At 39.1% G+C, this 15,640-nt stretch overlaps 1 protein-coding gene across 10 annotated transcripts in view; it reads left to right on the top strand.

Moving 5' to 3' along the window:
• The window catches only part of FHOD3 (formin homology 2 domain containing 3), a 415,762-nt gene that overhangs the window by 358,046 nt on the left and 42,076 nt on the right, over positions 1-15,640 (top strand). For all 10 annotated transcript variants that reach the window (XM_042797959.1, XM_042797958.1, XM_042797961.1 and 7 more), the window contains 3 exons: positions 6,711-6,893; positions 12,018-12,137; positions 12,586-12,747. In XM_042797959.1, coding sequence (XP_042653893.1) covers positions 6,711-6,893; positions 12,018-12,137; positions 12,586-12,747 — 465 coding nt within the window. The remainder of the gene's footprint in view (positions 1-6,710; positions 6,894-12,017; positions 12,138-12,585; positions 12,748-15,640) is intronic.

Raw genomic sequence — 15,640 nt, 5'->3', positions numbered from 1 at the left:
GTCCTTCTCTGGCATGCTTAAGAGAAGTTCAAGTACTCTGCACAACTCACCCTTTCCAGTGCCAGCAGTTGTTGCTGGGCTGTCCATCTGCCAACCACCTGTGGTGTCCACAGTTCTGAGTGCCTTGTACCACCACACCCTGCTTTGGGTGGCCTTCCCATTAGCTGCCAGAAACCCATAATTTCATATAAAACATACAGGCAGGTAGCTTTCCAATTGAAGAATTCAGAAACTGGGAAATGATACACTATTCATATACTTACCCAGTGCTAAAGAAAGTGAGATTTCTGAGTTCTGTGTCCACAGCTTGAAGCTAAGGATGTGAGTAATCCTGATGTGGTCATACAGATATTTAAAATCAAGAGAATGAGTAAGTGGAGTAGAGCTCAGCTGCTTTGCACCTTGAGGGATGAAGCCTTCATTGGTTGGGAAGGATGATGCTCACAGAGAAAAAAGCTTTTTTTTTTCCTGCATGTTGCATATTTATTTACTTTTTATCAGCTAAAACCCTGCACCGAATTCAGATTCCCTTCCCTAATCCCCAAATTACAGATTTTTCATTTAGCACTTTGTTATAGTCAGACAGACACCTATAGCCAGTTAGAGGGTTGTATTAAGCTATGAAGATTTGGCACAGAGATGCACAGAGAGATACAAAAATGCATCATTGTGAGTCCCACTGTTTTCAGCAGAGCCCTGCCTCAGTTTTCCACACTGCCCCTTTGATCTACAGTGCAAACAAGCTTTGCTTCCTGTTTCTCTTCACTGTATCCATCTGTTCTTTGGCGTTAGCCTTGGAGCTAGCTTAGAGGGAACAGGGGGTGTCTTTTCAGTCTAGATTTTTGGAAAGTTTTCTGGTTCGTATCTATAGTCCCTAAACACTGGGAAATGATTTGTAGTGACAGTGAATGAATCGGTAATAGTGTAAGCATCGGTTTCATTTGTCTAGAAACACAGAGAATAAAGCGAATTCTTTGCTATATAATATACTGCATAGCTAAACTGTGGGTTGAATGAGGCAGGACTGGTATGGAAAAAAAATTCATGCAATTGGCCTAATTAAAAAACTGCGTCACAGTGGATACTTTCTGCGTAGTTAATTGTTGAGAAGAGATGTCACAGCTGGTAAGCAGAAGAATGAGATGTTAGGAGAGCAGCGGAAAAGACGTAGTGTGTGCAGTGAGGACATAACATTCACTGCTAAAATTTCAGAGAAGCTATAATTTAGGATCATCTTCAGCTTTTAGTGGATCTAACACGGAGCAGGGCACCAACAGAGTAAGAAGTCACCTGAGCCATCCTTTGCCTTGGCTGTGAGCTCCGTGCTATGTCCTTTGCTGAGGAGCTTCATCACGGTCGTGTTAGTGTGCATGTTAGTTCTGCACCTTGGTGGATAAATTCAGATTAACTCGTGTCGTAAAACTGACTTTAGCAATTCCTTTAAGAGCAGTGGACTAAAGTAGTGCTGACAGTAGTGCTAGCAGCAAGGCAGTGATGCAGTGGGACGCAGGCTACAGATCTGTAATACTCAACTCAGGTTCATAGTGACCCAGTAAATCCTCCACTACTGTCCTACGTTCTATTGAATGCTGCTTTGCTTGTGACATTTAACTCTTGTTAGTAATCCATACTTTGCTTTTTAATTTCAGATATGTAGCTAAGATAGGAGAAAAAATTCTCCAGGTATTTTAAAGCCCTCTATTCTTAAGTATGTTGTGTATTTTTAGGCCATGTGTTTGAAGTGGTTAGGTACCCCTGAGCTGTGAAACAGGTCAGAAAATGGGGGCATGATGCTAGAAAGGCAGATGTAGTTCATTCAGTATGCAGAGCAGGCACTGTTAGAAACACATTTTCAAAGGAATGCTCAGTGTGTGTCTGCATGCATGTGTCAGTCCAACTAAAAAAAAACCTTGCCACCTTATATTTGCCAAAGTGGTTGTGTTTTGCTTTCTTTGAAAGCTTGGCATTCATTGTGTTCAAATAACTTGGAGCTCACTGCAGGGTAAAGAACTGCCTGCTTAGCATGGATGAGGGCTTTCTGTGAGCTAAGCAAGAGAGGCGAGCTTAAAATTCTGGCAACTAATTTTTATGAAGTGTATTATGGGCAACTTCAAGAATAGAGTCGACCAAACCAGTCCTTGGTGCTTGTCTTTAGTAAAGGAAATGAGTGGATCCCTCTGTAAAGTTCTACTCAGTAAAGAAACAGGGATCAAAATCAAATTATACCAAAGAGTATGATTAATTTAGCAGAGTAAAATTGGAACAATGCAGTGAGGAAATTAAGGTGGGTTGCTTTAGTGCTTTACAGTATAGCTTTGTGACACTGCACAATATAGATTGCATTGGTAGGTATAGCTTTCACTAAAACTACTAGAAATGGAAAAACTCCCCAGGTATGCTAAGTCCTCCGTACCCACATTTTTAAATACTTTGAAGTCCAGGTGTCTGGAGAGGCTAGGTAGCCCTGAGATGTAAAAAGGGGTAAAAAATGAGAGCCTAGTGTTAAGAAGGCAGATGGTGACATGTATAAACAAAAAACAAAACAACAAAACAAAACAAAACAAAAAAAAAAAACACAAAAATTGGGTTTTGGTAACAATCAGGGTATTTAAGTTTTTATTCTGATAGTTGCCATGGTACGTTAGCATTTGCAGTTTCCAATTTGTTTAGCTAATGCTTTGTAAAGTGTGATGGGGTGTTTCAGATTAGGCTAGCTCACATGACCTGGAAGAACAGCTCTTTCCGCAAGTCTAGGCAGAAGAGAGAAGGGACTCAAGGGTGCCTTGCTGGCCATACACCTGCAGTCAGCATATCGCTGCCCTAACAAATTTCAGACTTTATTTAAAGAAAAAAATCTACACTTTCCCTCCTTGCAATAAACCAAAACAATATCTACAATTTCTGTGACCAGCAATGGCATGTTCATGTATTTCACTAGAGAGCTAAGGAAGTGGAGCAGTCTGACCAAGTCAATGGCTGTCAGTTCCTGATTTACATGGATGACTGTCAGGCATTTTAGATTTAGTCATTTCCTAGAATTTAATCATTTTTGGAAGAGTTTAAATAAAATTAGTTCAGGTGGCCTCACTCACTGTGGAGTCCTGACCTTCATATGCTTTTATATTTTGTTTGAGTTTAAGCAGGTAAAGCAAACCACCAATGTGTCTCGGTAATAGCCGCCCGGAAAGCTGAAGTGTGAGAGCCTTTTTGGAGCTGAATCATCCACGAAGGCCTGTCAAATATCAGATGAAATATCCACTAATATGTCTTTGGTTATGCAACTTAGGAATTTGGTAGCCTCGAGCCACAGGGAGATTTGGACCCAACAGCAATCAGATATGTAGTTTACTTATTTTTTCAGGCTCCTGTTTGCCTGGTAAAATCAGCTGAAACCAAATTTGAAGGCCAAGGCATCCCTGCAACCTCATCATCCCTGAGAAGCCCCATTATCTCTTGAAAGAGATAACTTACATACCCAGTTTCCACAGAGACTCCAGGCTATTCACAGTCTCCTCTGGTTAGGTGACTCCTTGCAACCCACTCTGAAGCCCATAACCCTCAGGCATATGGGGTTTATAAGTTTTGCCCTGTGAGCTTTGTAAGGCTTTCCTCTTAGAAATGTTTGGAGATCATAAGTCAGGATGACTAAGTCCAGGAAATAAGCAGCTTGATACCTTTGCTGAAAGTTCATGCAAGTGGCTGGGTCCAGCAGTACAGCACTAGAATAAATAGGATCCTTTCTCTCATGCAAACAGGATCTCCAAAAATTTCTTCATGAAAGTATCTGTGCGCTGGTTTTCCTCAGAATGTTAGTCTCTGGCCCAAATGACTGTGTGAGAATGCATGGAGGTGAAATACATGTATCACATATATTAGAGGATATGAGCATAGGGTTTGTTAACCAGTTCTTTAATCATCCTTTCATCATACAGCAAGAACGCTGTACTGGGGAGAGCATTACGAACTAATGGTTAGATTTAAAGCTATTTGTGATTTAATGGTTACATCAGGTGCCAGTAACCTTCTGCCCTGCTGTCTTTTCTACTACTATTACTGTCAGTGATGTTTTTAAAAATAATATAGCAATAACAATAAACTGGCAGGTGGTGCATTCATCGGTTTCCAGTGCTGAACAAATGGCTCAAATTAGTCATAGATTGGAAATCAAGAAGAGGAGCATTTTACCACTTGCTCGGGGGCACACCAGGGATGACGACCAGCAGGATCAGAGTGATTTGCCCCAGCAGATTAGAAGTGCCCGTGAGCGGGTCGTTGCTTTGGGGGCAGTTGCACCCCGGATGGTGTGAGACCTGCCCGCAGCGCTGGTCCCATCAAGGCAGGGCTTTCCGCACCAGGGGTGATCCCTGGCAGCTGGCACCACAAGTACAGGCTCTTTCTCTTGGCATTCTCTGTTTCACATGCTACAGTACGCAGCACAGCAGCCTTGCACTACTTGGACTTGAATGCTTTTTGTCAGCTCCATCTGGAGTGTGTGGTGTTTACATGAAGCTCGAGGAGGAGAGTCCCTTTGGAAATAAAGCTTACTGTTTCATCGCTCTCTTTAAAATGCCCGAAAGCAGTGCAGAATCTCTGGAGTGAAGGCCCTGCACCACCACAACATACTTGTGGGATCCCTGGGTAGCTGCCAAAAGTCCTAGTTATTCGTAGGAGGCAATTGAGAATACTGCTGAAGTGTTAGCCTTCAAAAATGCATGAGAAGCATTTTTACATCCATCACATGGCTACTGCTGAACTCTCCATGTATGGGTGCTCATATGATCCTGTTTGGAAGCTGCCCTGGCTCAGCTGAGGGGATGTTGGCTTCTTGTTATTGTTGAAGAGAGGAGTAGGCACTAGGAGGCCTGACTTCTTCAAAGGACACTCTGCAAATCACCTCTTCTTGGGAGTTTCAGACTGTGTCTCTTTTTTATGGACATTTTTAGATGAGTATTGGTTGAGCGCTGAGAAATGCCCTGAAGCATCTACTTATAAATCTGGTTTGATGTTAGGTATGAACTAAGTTACAGATTTCAGCATCGATGGATGGATGGGTAGCACATCTTAAAATCAATACACAAATGCTATCGATTAGAACAGGTGTACATCAGAATATTTTTCCAACAGTCATTCACAGGGGAAGGAAAAGCACCAGAGTGTATTGAGGGATTTTCCTCCTCTTCTTTTTTCCTTAGGATATTAATTTATTGAGGTAGAAACTTGCAGTGTCCAAGCGAGGAGGCTTTTTTTTAAAAAAAAAAAAAAAAAAACAAAAAAACCTGGAAGGCAGAGCCAATATTAACAGAAAGAAATGCTTCTTTCTTTATGTTTATGGAAGGCAGCATAAGAAGATGGACAGCAATACAAATGCTGTGGCTGAAATTAAACAAGTCCCAATTCAACAGATTGGACATTATTTGCTTGCTTAACTCTTGTTCTTCGCCTGGTTGACCAGGAAAAGTCCCTTGCTCTCCATGCTTAGCTCCAGCACTGTGCAAGGAGCCAGATGAGTTATTGGTACTGGAAGGGGGCAGTTGTGCTACTTTGATGAATTGGCTATATCCAGCGCTGGGACAAGGCTGTAGTTTGGATTGGCAGGTCTGATAGCTGTTTTGGCTGTATTTTTATTATTGTCTCCTCCCCTCCAAAACATCCTCTATCATTACAGAAGGCTGCAGTGAAAGCATGTCAATCCTCAGATGAATAAACATAAGTTGTGTTGAAAATCTATTGCTTTGTTTTAATGAGGCATTGATCATCAGGGTAAAGACCTCAACTTATCTGATGCCTTTATGTTGTTTTGCTTTTCTTTTTGATTTTAAAGTGCATTTATTATGTTAAAAACTAATCAAGAAGCAATACCTTGGAGAGCAGTACTTTGAGAAGGAGGCTGCTACGTGTAAACAAGAATGGAAAATCTAGGAATTAAAGGGGAAATTTAAATATTATGAGCCATATTGACAGCAGAAACTGAAAATATTGAGATCCTTTTTCATCAACATTTTAGACTTTTCAGATCAAAATATTAAAAGGCCGTATGTTATGCGATGCATAACTCAACTTTAAATTCAATACACTTTTCTTGGGAAGTTGTCCTCAGATCGAGTGAATTATTTGGGAGTGACCTAATAAGCTGTAATAGTCGTCGTGTTTCATAAAAAACAAACCAGATTGGACAAAAAGTAACAAATGATGAGAACAACAAGGGACAGGAGTCCTCAAGTTATTTCTGGATACCTACAAATGTGGTGGAAGACTCACAGATACTGAGGCTAAAAGGGACCTTAATATCTAATCTGACCTGCTGTAAATCGGAGGCCACAAAATTGCACTCCTTCTACCCACACTTCTGTATGTAATTTGCAGAAACGTGGCCAGTTCTGACCTAAACATATGAAAGCTGAGGAGAGCAGACCTAACCAGTCTCCCTGTGTCTCCTTCTGTGTCCATATCGACTGAGTACAATTTTTTTTTTTTTAAAAAAGCATTTTCATACAGATGTGTTTTTCAACAAACTGCAGGTGTTTGAGATAGCAGGCCTTGTTTTGCTTTCTTGTGCAGTGGGTTAGTTCTCGATTACTACGGTGCTGTCCTAATTTACCAGCCAGGGACTTGAGGGCTTCTGCTGTTGCTGCTGTGAAGTCACCCAAGATCCAGCCCTTGCACGCCTCTCGGCCCCACCGCTGATGCCTGCCTTTTGTCTCCCTTTGCAGAAAATCCTGACCATGATCCCAACAGAGGAGGAGAAGCAAAAGATCCAGGAGGCACAGCTGGCGAACCCCGATGTCCCCCTGGGCAGCGCCGAGCAGTTCCTTCTCACCCTCTCCTCCATCAGCGAACTCTCCGCCAGGCTCCAGCTCTGGGCTTTCAAGATGGACTATGAGATAGTGGAAAAGGTGAGGGGAAAGTGGGCAGGCGAGGGTGGGGACTCTTCCAAGGCTTTGCTTAATCTTTCCCTGACCTTGTTATTATATGAGTGTGTATTTTGAGGAAACAGTAAATGGATCGCTTTTGTTTCGGTGGTCAACCAGGAAACAGCTAAAATGATCCTTCATAATCTGTTCCTTCTACAAAAGAAAATTAGAGATTATGTCTTCCTTCCTTTAATTAGTCAGTAATGATACTGAAACAAAGAGGAGGGCTAAATCCTTACCACATCTTCTCCAGATGTTGTTATGCAGGAAGTTTTACTTCAGAGCAATAAGAATTTTTCTTTGGATAAAGGTTGAATGGGGACTACAGTATTCAGCCTTACATCATAAAATAAGAGTATTGATCTTTTTGCATTTGAACTAAGGAAAACACCATCCACTGAAGTTTTTCCTGTTTATAACTCTCTCAAAGTTATCAACAAAAGATAAGACATCCTCCAGGGGCGTTCTGTTCAGTCCAGTCACAGACGGTTGTTGCCACCTTCTTTAGGGATGGCATTTATTTAGAGAACACTATAATTGGGTTGTCTGACATGAGTGATGAATCACAGACAAAAATTTCAAAATGACAGCATATAATTTTGGTGCAAAGGTGAAACGGCATGAAACTGTGTAGGCGATTTCAGCTGCTTGCTGATTTTCAGAAGCCCAGGAATCTCAGTGCAGGAACCTCCCGCTGGCTGCACTTCTGGTGCACGCGCCATGCGTTGCTCTTGAAGCAGCTCTATCCTGTGTATATTAATTTTGTATGTGTAGCTGTGTGCATATGCGTGTATTAAAAAAACAGTGTAACTTTGTGTGATACGGATACTGAGCAGTGGGACATGCTTCTGAAAATGCCTTACATTTACTGAACCATGATTATTTAACAAGTTATACAACAGTGGATTGATTTGCAGATGATAGTGTCAAGATTACTCAACCACTTGTTAATTTTCTTAGATTTTAGGAAATGCAATCACACTAATATCCAGGATTTTTTAATTGTGACGTTTTAGTCTTAGAAATTTACATTTCCGACTAGTAAGACATAAAATACTTTTATCTGGCCTGAATATCTTTTTGCTTTTTTTTTTTTTAATTTCACTCTAGTACAGCCATTTATTTTGCTTTGAAGTTACCACAAGGCTAAATTGTTCCTTTCATGTAAGCTGAGTTAGCTGTAGCTGTTAATCTATGTGTATACCTAGAATTTCTAACTTCCTCTCAATCAAAAAAAAACGTTTGAAGCACAGCTAAAAGCTAAAGGAATTCTGATAGTTTTCCTTTTGTTTATCTTGCAGTGTTTATGACACAAAGTTAATGAAATGCCAGCTAAAATGGGTGCTAGTATAAATTGTCTCAAATACCTAAATTACTCTAAGACCCGATAGCTGGAGTGAAGATAGGGCAAATACTTCGGTCCCTGTTGAGAGGCAGACAGACCCAAGTACAGTACTTACCATAAAATGGTACAGAAATAACATATGATAAGTCTGATAAAGTAAGAGGAGCATGTGATAAGAAGCCTGGCAGACGAGTGTAGATATGACAGACAGCTCGGGTCTTAGTTGGGTGAAGAGGAAGGTATGGGATCTGACATCAGAGATGCAAGAGGGAGCGAGCAGTTTGGTCTCACCAGTAACAAAAGGTTAAAGTCAGAGTTTAAGTTCCAGATAACCAATAAATGTAAGCATTATTTAGGCTGAGATAAGATACCAAGAGCATATTCAATTAAAAATGAAGTAGTTTGAATTAATGATTATGATAACAAGGAGTCCCATGGCCTGCTAACGTTCTTCTGTTCTTGAAACTATGTTTTTGCAGAAGATCCATCTGCAAATTGGCAAACACTTCATGAAACATAGGTGCCAAATCACTTACCTCCACAGTTTTTGTCATTTTTTTGTCCAGAATTTGCTTGATTTTTTAAAAAATCTATTTTAGAATTAGGAAAATTCATAACAGTTCGGAATGCACTCACATTATTTATCATGTCACATATATATTTTACATAAGAAATGAATGAGCCTTACTATTGTTTCCGCGAGGCTGGAAGTTTTAGATGTTCCATCATATCAACAGTGTAAAATACCTGAGCTGTTGATGTAAGGCTGGGGTTCTTACTCACAGTACTTGTTTGCTAATCAGCTGAGAGCAGCGTTTTGCTGAAGTAGGTCATAGCTCCATCTCTGAAAACCTGAAAGAAAAACAACATGAACTTGTTCAAGAAAAGGGTTAAGTGAGATATTGTTCATGTTCGTTGAAAAGCTTTCCAGGCATAATGAAGGAAGTCATCTTTCTTGGATTGAATTAAATTAATTCATTTACATTTGTACATTTGCAGGGAGCAGCCCCAGACTGTAAGGGGCTGAACTGATTGATTGAATACTCATATTTTGCTTTTTACAGAAAATAAAAAAGGAAAACCCTTTCCAAATGACCTGTTTGATAATGTGTACGCTGTTTTAAAATGCTAACGTGTATCTAAGGTACGGTATGCCTACTGAAGGTCATCAGTGGAACAGCAATTTTTCTCACCTTTCTTTTGATATCATGCTTTAAAGGCATAGGCAAAAAAGGTAGAGTTTCAACTTTAAATCTTCATTTTCAGGTTTTTGATTGCTCTGAAGAATTACACTGCATTACTACTGTTCTTTGTACTGAACTATTTATAATGCAGATGCTGTCAGATTTCATTGTCTCAAAGGGAGTTTAAAGGTCTTAGAAAGAAGAATAGAATCTTTAGTTGTCCTTAATCAGGGTGGTTGGTTTTTTTTTTCCTTAAGGTCACTGTGGGCATATACATCCTATTGCTGACAACTTTAAAGGATCATAAATGAATATACGCAGGTGTAGAAATGAGAAAAATAGAACTGGCTTGCTTCAGTTTCCATTCTGAGCAGAAATGCTGCTCCTGACTTTAGTGTCTCTGGAGATAGTGTGCTAGAGAAATAAGTGTTTAAAAAGATTGTACTCTTGAATGATGCTTAAACTGTCTGAAAATTTTAAAATGTGCATCAGAGCTTTTTAACTTTTACAGTGTGATCCTGATACTTTCTGTTATTTTAAAAGGGTATGATACTTTATGCAGGCCAGTCGTGATTAGATGCAAATACGGGGAATTACATCTTGGTCATCTCAAAGCTCGCATCCCAACCAAGTTTTTACCCCACCCCAGAAAAGCATGCACAGGAACTCGTATAGGTGCAGGTAGCAAAACAGGTTATGAGTATAGCAGGTTGGTAACGATGAGTGTGCCAGATCAGCTGTACAGGGCACGTGTGCTACATCCTCCCTGTCCCAGGACTGTTGGATTCGTTGCACACGTATAGTTGAGTTCATTTGTAAATGTGCATCGAAAATGTATCAGGCGTTGTCAAATGTCTCACAGCCAGAAATTCTGAACCAATCCTCAAATTTTATTTGAGCATAATTTTTAGGTGAAAAGTAAAAACATGGTAAATAAGGATACATGGTATCTAAGCGTATGAGGTAGCCCTGTATTGTGTAGCTGCCCTCTTTAGGTAGAAGGTGAGTTTTATAGGGAGCAAGGATGGGTATTTCATCTGATTATACAGTATCTAGCACACTTCTTAATTGTTTTTTAATGCTACAATAAAATAAAAAATAATTATAATTATATACTAGATGCAAGAAACTCTAAGCTTGGATAACTTCCATATAAACAGCTAAATGAAGGGCTACACTATGGCCTGCTTTGGAAGTGTTTTACGCTACCTTTTCATTCACCTTTAGAATATTTTCAATTAAACTTTTAGAAATGACTTTTTGACAGGTTTCAAATTGATACAAGTAAAATAGGTCAAAAGGCTGTGTTTACAGCAGATGCAGAGCAGTTTGATTTATCCCCATAATGTAACCAAACAAACTAAATCAACTCTGACTTTAAAGCAATTAGAAGAATTCTGTACAGCAGTTTATTGATTATAATTTAACTTGATAAAGTCTTGGATTATTTAGCACCTCTCCTCTGATGTATAAATTACTGTGCTCTGTATGCCATCTCTTAATTTGTCTCAAGTTTGCCATATTCTTTTCTTTTTTTTTCCCAAGAGATTAATTGTTCCATAGTGACTAGAAATGTGTGCCTTCTTCATCTTTGTGCTCTTATTTGTGGTAAAATATCACTACAATTGTTGCATGACCCATTTTTATTTCTCCAAGAAAGTAAAGTACTCCGCTGTTTTGCCTCTTGGTCTAAAATAACAGCTTAATTTTGGCTTCTTGGCTCATAAAGAGTGTAATAATTTGGGAAACAAATGCTGCTCACGGGTGCTTAGGATGGCATTTGGACACAGAAACAATGTGAACTGTTACTGTGCATACAAAATAAATAACCCTGGGCCTTGCAGAAAGACAGAAATAAGCTCCATCAACTCAGTTACCCTCACTTTCTTCCTTTGAACTCTCCGGTGTAGTTCACTTTGTGAGGTAATGGAACAGAATTTATGTTTTCAAGCCTTATCAGTTTACATACCTATACAGATAACGTGGATGGAAGATGCATGAAGTTAAAAGAGTAAATTAAGAACACTTGTAAAGCTTGATGTGTACAGTGGTGTGGGGAGGTGTTCAGTTTTAAAGTTGCACAAGCACAAAACCATCTCTAAAACGCAGAGGTGGCCATCATTTGTAGAAATCTCTAGGGTCAGGCTACAAATGTCAAATCAGCCAGGGTTCTAGCTTGTTTTGTTTGTTTTTCAAAGATTAGAAAAAAAAGTTATAAGAAGCTTTTTTATGAGTTGGAGCCAGGGGATGTTCATGCATCTAACTCAAATGCAGCAGCCCCTTCTCCGATTCTCTCTCTCCTGTTTGGAGTCACAGAATAATCCCCAGGACAAGGAAGGCAATTGCGTACATAAAGAAGCAACATTAGGAAAGTATTTTATGTATTTTTTTGCTGTCTTTGCATGTGATTTATTAGCTGGAACGTGGAAAAAAGCCAGCACACATGGCTAGTTTGCACTCTGCAAGACGCCAGTTCAGGAACTTTTGGCAGTAATTAATCTAAGCCATAGAAGTAAAAGCTTAAAGCAGCTATAGCCAACTGCAGCCTTCACTTTCTTATTTCTGTTCTCATGGCAGGAAGTTGCAGAACCACTGCTAGACCTGAAGGAAGGAATGGACCAACTGGAGCACAACAAAACTTTGGGATTTATTCTTTCTACTCTGCTAGCCATTGGGAACTTTCTGAATGGAACCAACGTAAGCCTGATGTCCCGGCATTTCCCCTACAGCTTTTTTCCTTCAAAAAACAGAAGTCAAAACCATTTTGACAGTCGCAACCCAGTGTTTATTTTGTACCAGAAAATTTAGAAAACAGAACCTACTTTTTCTTGTGTGTCAGGGTGCTTTTTGCCTTTTTCAGCATAACCTGAAAGAAATGTGGAGCTGCACACTCTTCTGGTGTGACTCCCTTGAGTTTAGTGTTGATGCTCCCCATTCAAATTGTGTCATGAGTCATTTCACTGCAGATACGCTGATTTTAGGCCTACTCTTCAGCATGTTAAAAATAAATAAAAGAAATAAGTTTCTTATCCTGTAGGGTTATTCTTCTTTCCCCTACTTGGTAATAATTTCTGTCTACTAATCTGCATGGGAAGGAGTAAACATTTTTATTTTTAATCTCTTCCCTTTTTTTCCCCCCTTACAGGTCAAAGCTTTTGAGTTGAGCTACCTCGAGAAGGTTCCAGAAGTCAAGGACACGGTGCACAAGCAGTCCCTCCTGCACCACGTCTGCACTATGGTGGTGGAAAAATTCCCAGACAGCACTGATCTTTACTCAGAGATCGGGGCCATCACTAGGTCAGCCAAGGTATGTCTATACATATATATATATATATATATATATATATATATATATATATATATATATATATATATATATATATGTTTTTTAAAATCCTCTTTAAAGGGAAATATTTAAGGTCTTTTTTTCTCCTTTGATTTTGTTCCTCCCTGGTCACAGCACTTTTCGTGAATGTGGATTCATTGTGTCATTCCCACTGAATTTCAGAGATGCCAGCACTCTTTCTTCCGAGCTTTGTCTGTCAGGTGGTTTCCTCATCAGTGCACTAACAGGCAGCCATGTTATGACAGACATTTTAATGTTCTATAAGTTATTAATGTATATAAGTATTAGAACTATTTGCAGGTTAAAACTTTATTTGACCATATCTTCAAATACATTTAATCTGTGGTTTGGGGAAATCTTTTTTTTAAAGCAGATGCCTGATTGTATTTTAGGGCAATGGAAGGAATGACCATTTTTGGTAATAAGATTGTTTCCAGAATGGAAGTCTCCTTGAAATATTTTGTTTAACTCCTTTTCTGTCCTTCTCCTGATAATAATTTTGATGATTAGGTGTTAGGGAAGCTAAATAGAAATAAAGGAAGTTTATGGCAGCACCTCTTTTTAAAAAGTGGTAGTCCCTCAGGTCTGGTCAGTGGCTCAGTATGGCATGCAGATTATTATAGCTGCTGCTAGTGAGTATGATAGAAACACTGTAACCTCACTTTTGGAGCTCTCAGTGTGTGAGATTTCATGGATGACCCTTAAAAACAGTACAGTACTTGATTAATGGAGTAAACATGACAGAATATCATCAGGAGGTAGCAAATATGAAAATTCTGGTTTGGAGTCATGTCTTATGTGAAAATGGAAAAAATTACAGCAGATAGTACTAGCATCCATCTCGTCCAGTGTCTTGATTCAGACAGTGGCCAATACCATTTGCATGAGAAGAGAGCACAAGAAGCTTCAAAGGAGGAAGATCTCTCCTAGAAAAAAAATATTTCGTGAGCCATAATACTCATGATATGCATCAAATGCAGGAATGATTTATTTTCCAAAAGCCACCTGTTTGGATATTTGGGGGGAGGGGAACCCTGTAAAATACAATTTTTTAAAAAAAATGCAGAAGTCAAATTTATTTTGGGTCCAGCACACTTCTTGTGACAATGAATTCATAATCTAATTTTGTCCGCTGTTGAATTTGGCAATTTCAGGATATACTGTCTGGATATAATGAACAGTTGAAACTTTTTTTATCTCCCTGTTTCAAAGAATAACTTAGGTTGGAAAAGACCTCTGATGGTCATCTGGTCCACCTTAAACCAGGGTGCTCAGATCCTTGTCTAAATCTCAAATAATCCTTATACATCTTTTTTTTTTTTTTTTTTTTTGAGACCATTTCCACACCTTTTCTTCATCTTGCCTTCTAGAATGGCTTAAATGATAGCAAACACAGTATTCCAGCCTCCTCTTATAAATGTTATATGGTTACTGTGTTTGTCCATGCTGCTTGCTCTATCTTTTGTTAGATGTCCTGAGGTTTTCTTTGTGTTTTTTGACTGTTGCTGTCCTTTTGGCACCGGTTGTCTTTTAGCAGTTCACCAGGGCATCCAGGCAGCCTGACTGGGCAATTCCAAACTCAGCGAGCGCGATACTGCTGGCAGTGTACCATCATCATCTGCTGAAGCAGTTTTACTGCTTATCTCTCAAACCCCTAAGAATCTTAAGTCAGGACTAACCTGAATAATTTCTTGGCATCTGCAGATTTTACCCCCTCAGTGTGCTTTCTTGCTTCCAGGTAATTTTGAAATGCAAAGTATGAACCACAAGACACCTGCTGTTAAACCCGATCGTCAAATGAGAATGAAGATGTATTCTTTCTTTTCTTTTGCTCTCTTAACCTAGCACTTAATAGGTGGGCTCCCATGAGGCTTTTGTAAAGATTTTGAGACTCTAATTTTCTTTACTCACTCTTATCTGTCCATTATTTTATAAACATATTCAGAATCTTGGGAAGATTTTGATGAACTTAATTTCCTGTTATTCATCCTTTCAGCCCAGTTACAAGGTATCCTAATCAACCTTGCTGCTTTTGTAAAGATAGGTGACACTTCTGCTATCTTCTGATTCTTTAAGTTCCTAAGTGTAGTGGAAGCATACTCATTTTAGCCGGTGACTCAATTTCTTTATTTTAATTGCTGACAGAATTCTTGTCTTCTGCTTGTTTACCGCTTTGTAACATAACATCCTCCTCCAACCCATTTGTTTCTGCTAGCAAGTATTTGAACCTTGCTATTAGTTCATGTCTACTAAAAAATACAATACAGAAAAATAACAGCAGGTACCAGAATAGGCTTCTCCCCAACATCTGTGGTGAAGTTGGATGAAGAGAAGTTATCGTCCTTCCCTTCCCTAGCTTTTGTCTTCCTCAGTTTCTTTCATACTCAGTGATCCAGGACCTCCTACGTATTTTCATTTTTTTGGATACCATAAAGGAATTTGTGGGTTTTGTTTTATATCCTTAGATATTTGCTCTTTGGATTCCATCTCTGTTCTCCTAATTTTCCTCTTGTATAGCCTATGTTTAGGCTCTGTTTTATTGCCTTCACTGAGGTTGGTTTCTCATGTTTGGAAGGTTTTAATTTTTCTTCTAGTTTCTTTTAATTTGAATGATTCTTCATCTCTTAATATTTAGGTATATTGGTTTTTCATTTCCTGCTTCTTCTCTTTGTTAAGAAGTTATTTTACTTTTTTTTTTTTTTTTTTTTCAGATTGGGATCGAGTTAATGACTAAAATGAAATTTGCTGTAAAAGAAAAGAGCCCTTATTTTCCAAAATCCACACCACCATGTATGGTGTATTCTTCAGTGAATCTTCTATTTTTCAGTCTTAGGAAGTGGAGGAAATCTTAACC

The sequence above is a fragment of the Tyto alba genome, unplaced genomic scaffold (assembly GCF_018691265.1).
Source record: "Tyto alba isolate M040663 unplaced genomic scaffold, T.alba_DEE_v4.0 Super-Scaffold_27, whole genome shotgun sequence".
In the NCBI taxonomy this organism is placed as follows: domain Eukaryota; kingdom Metazoa; phylum Chordata; class Aves; order Strigiformes; family Tytonidae; genus Tyto; species Tyto alba.
The sequence above is the reverse complement of the archived record's forward strand: the minus strand, read 5'-3'. Positions and strand labels throughout refer to the sequence as shown.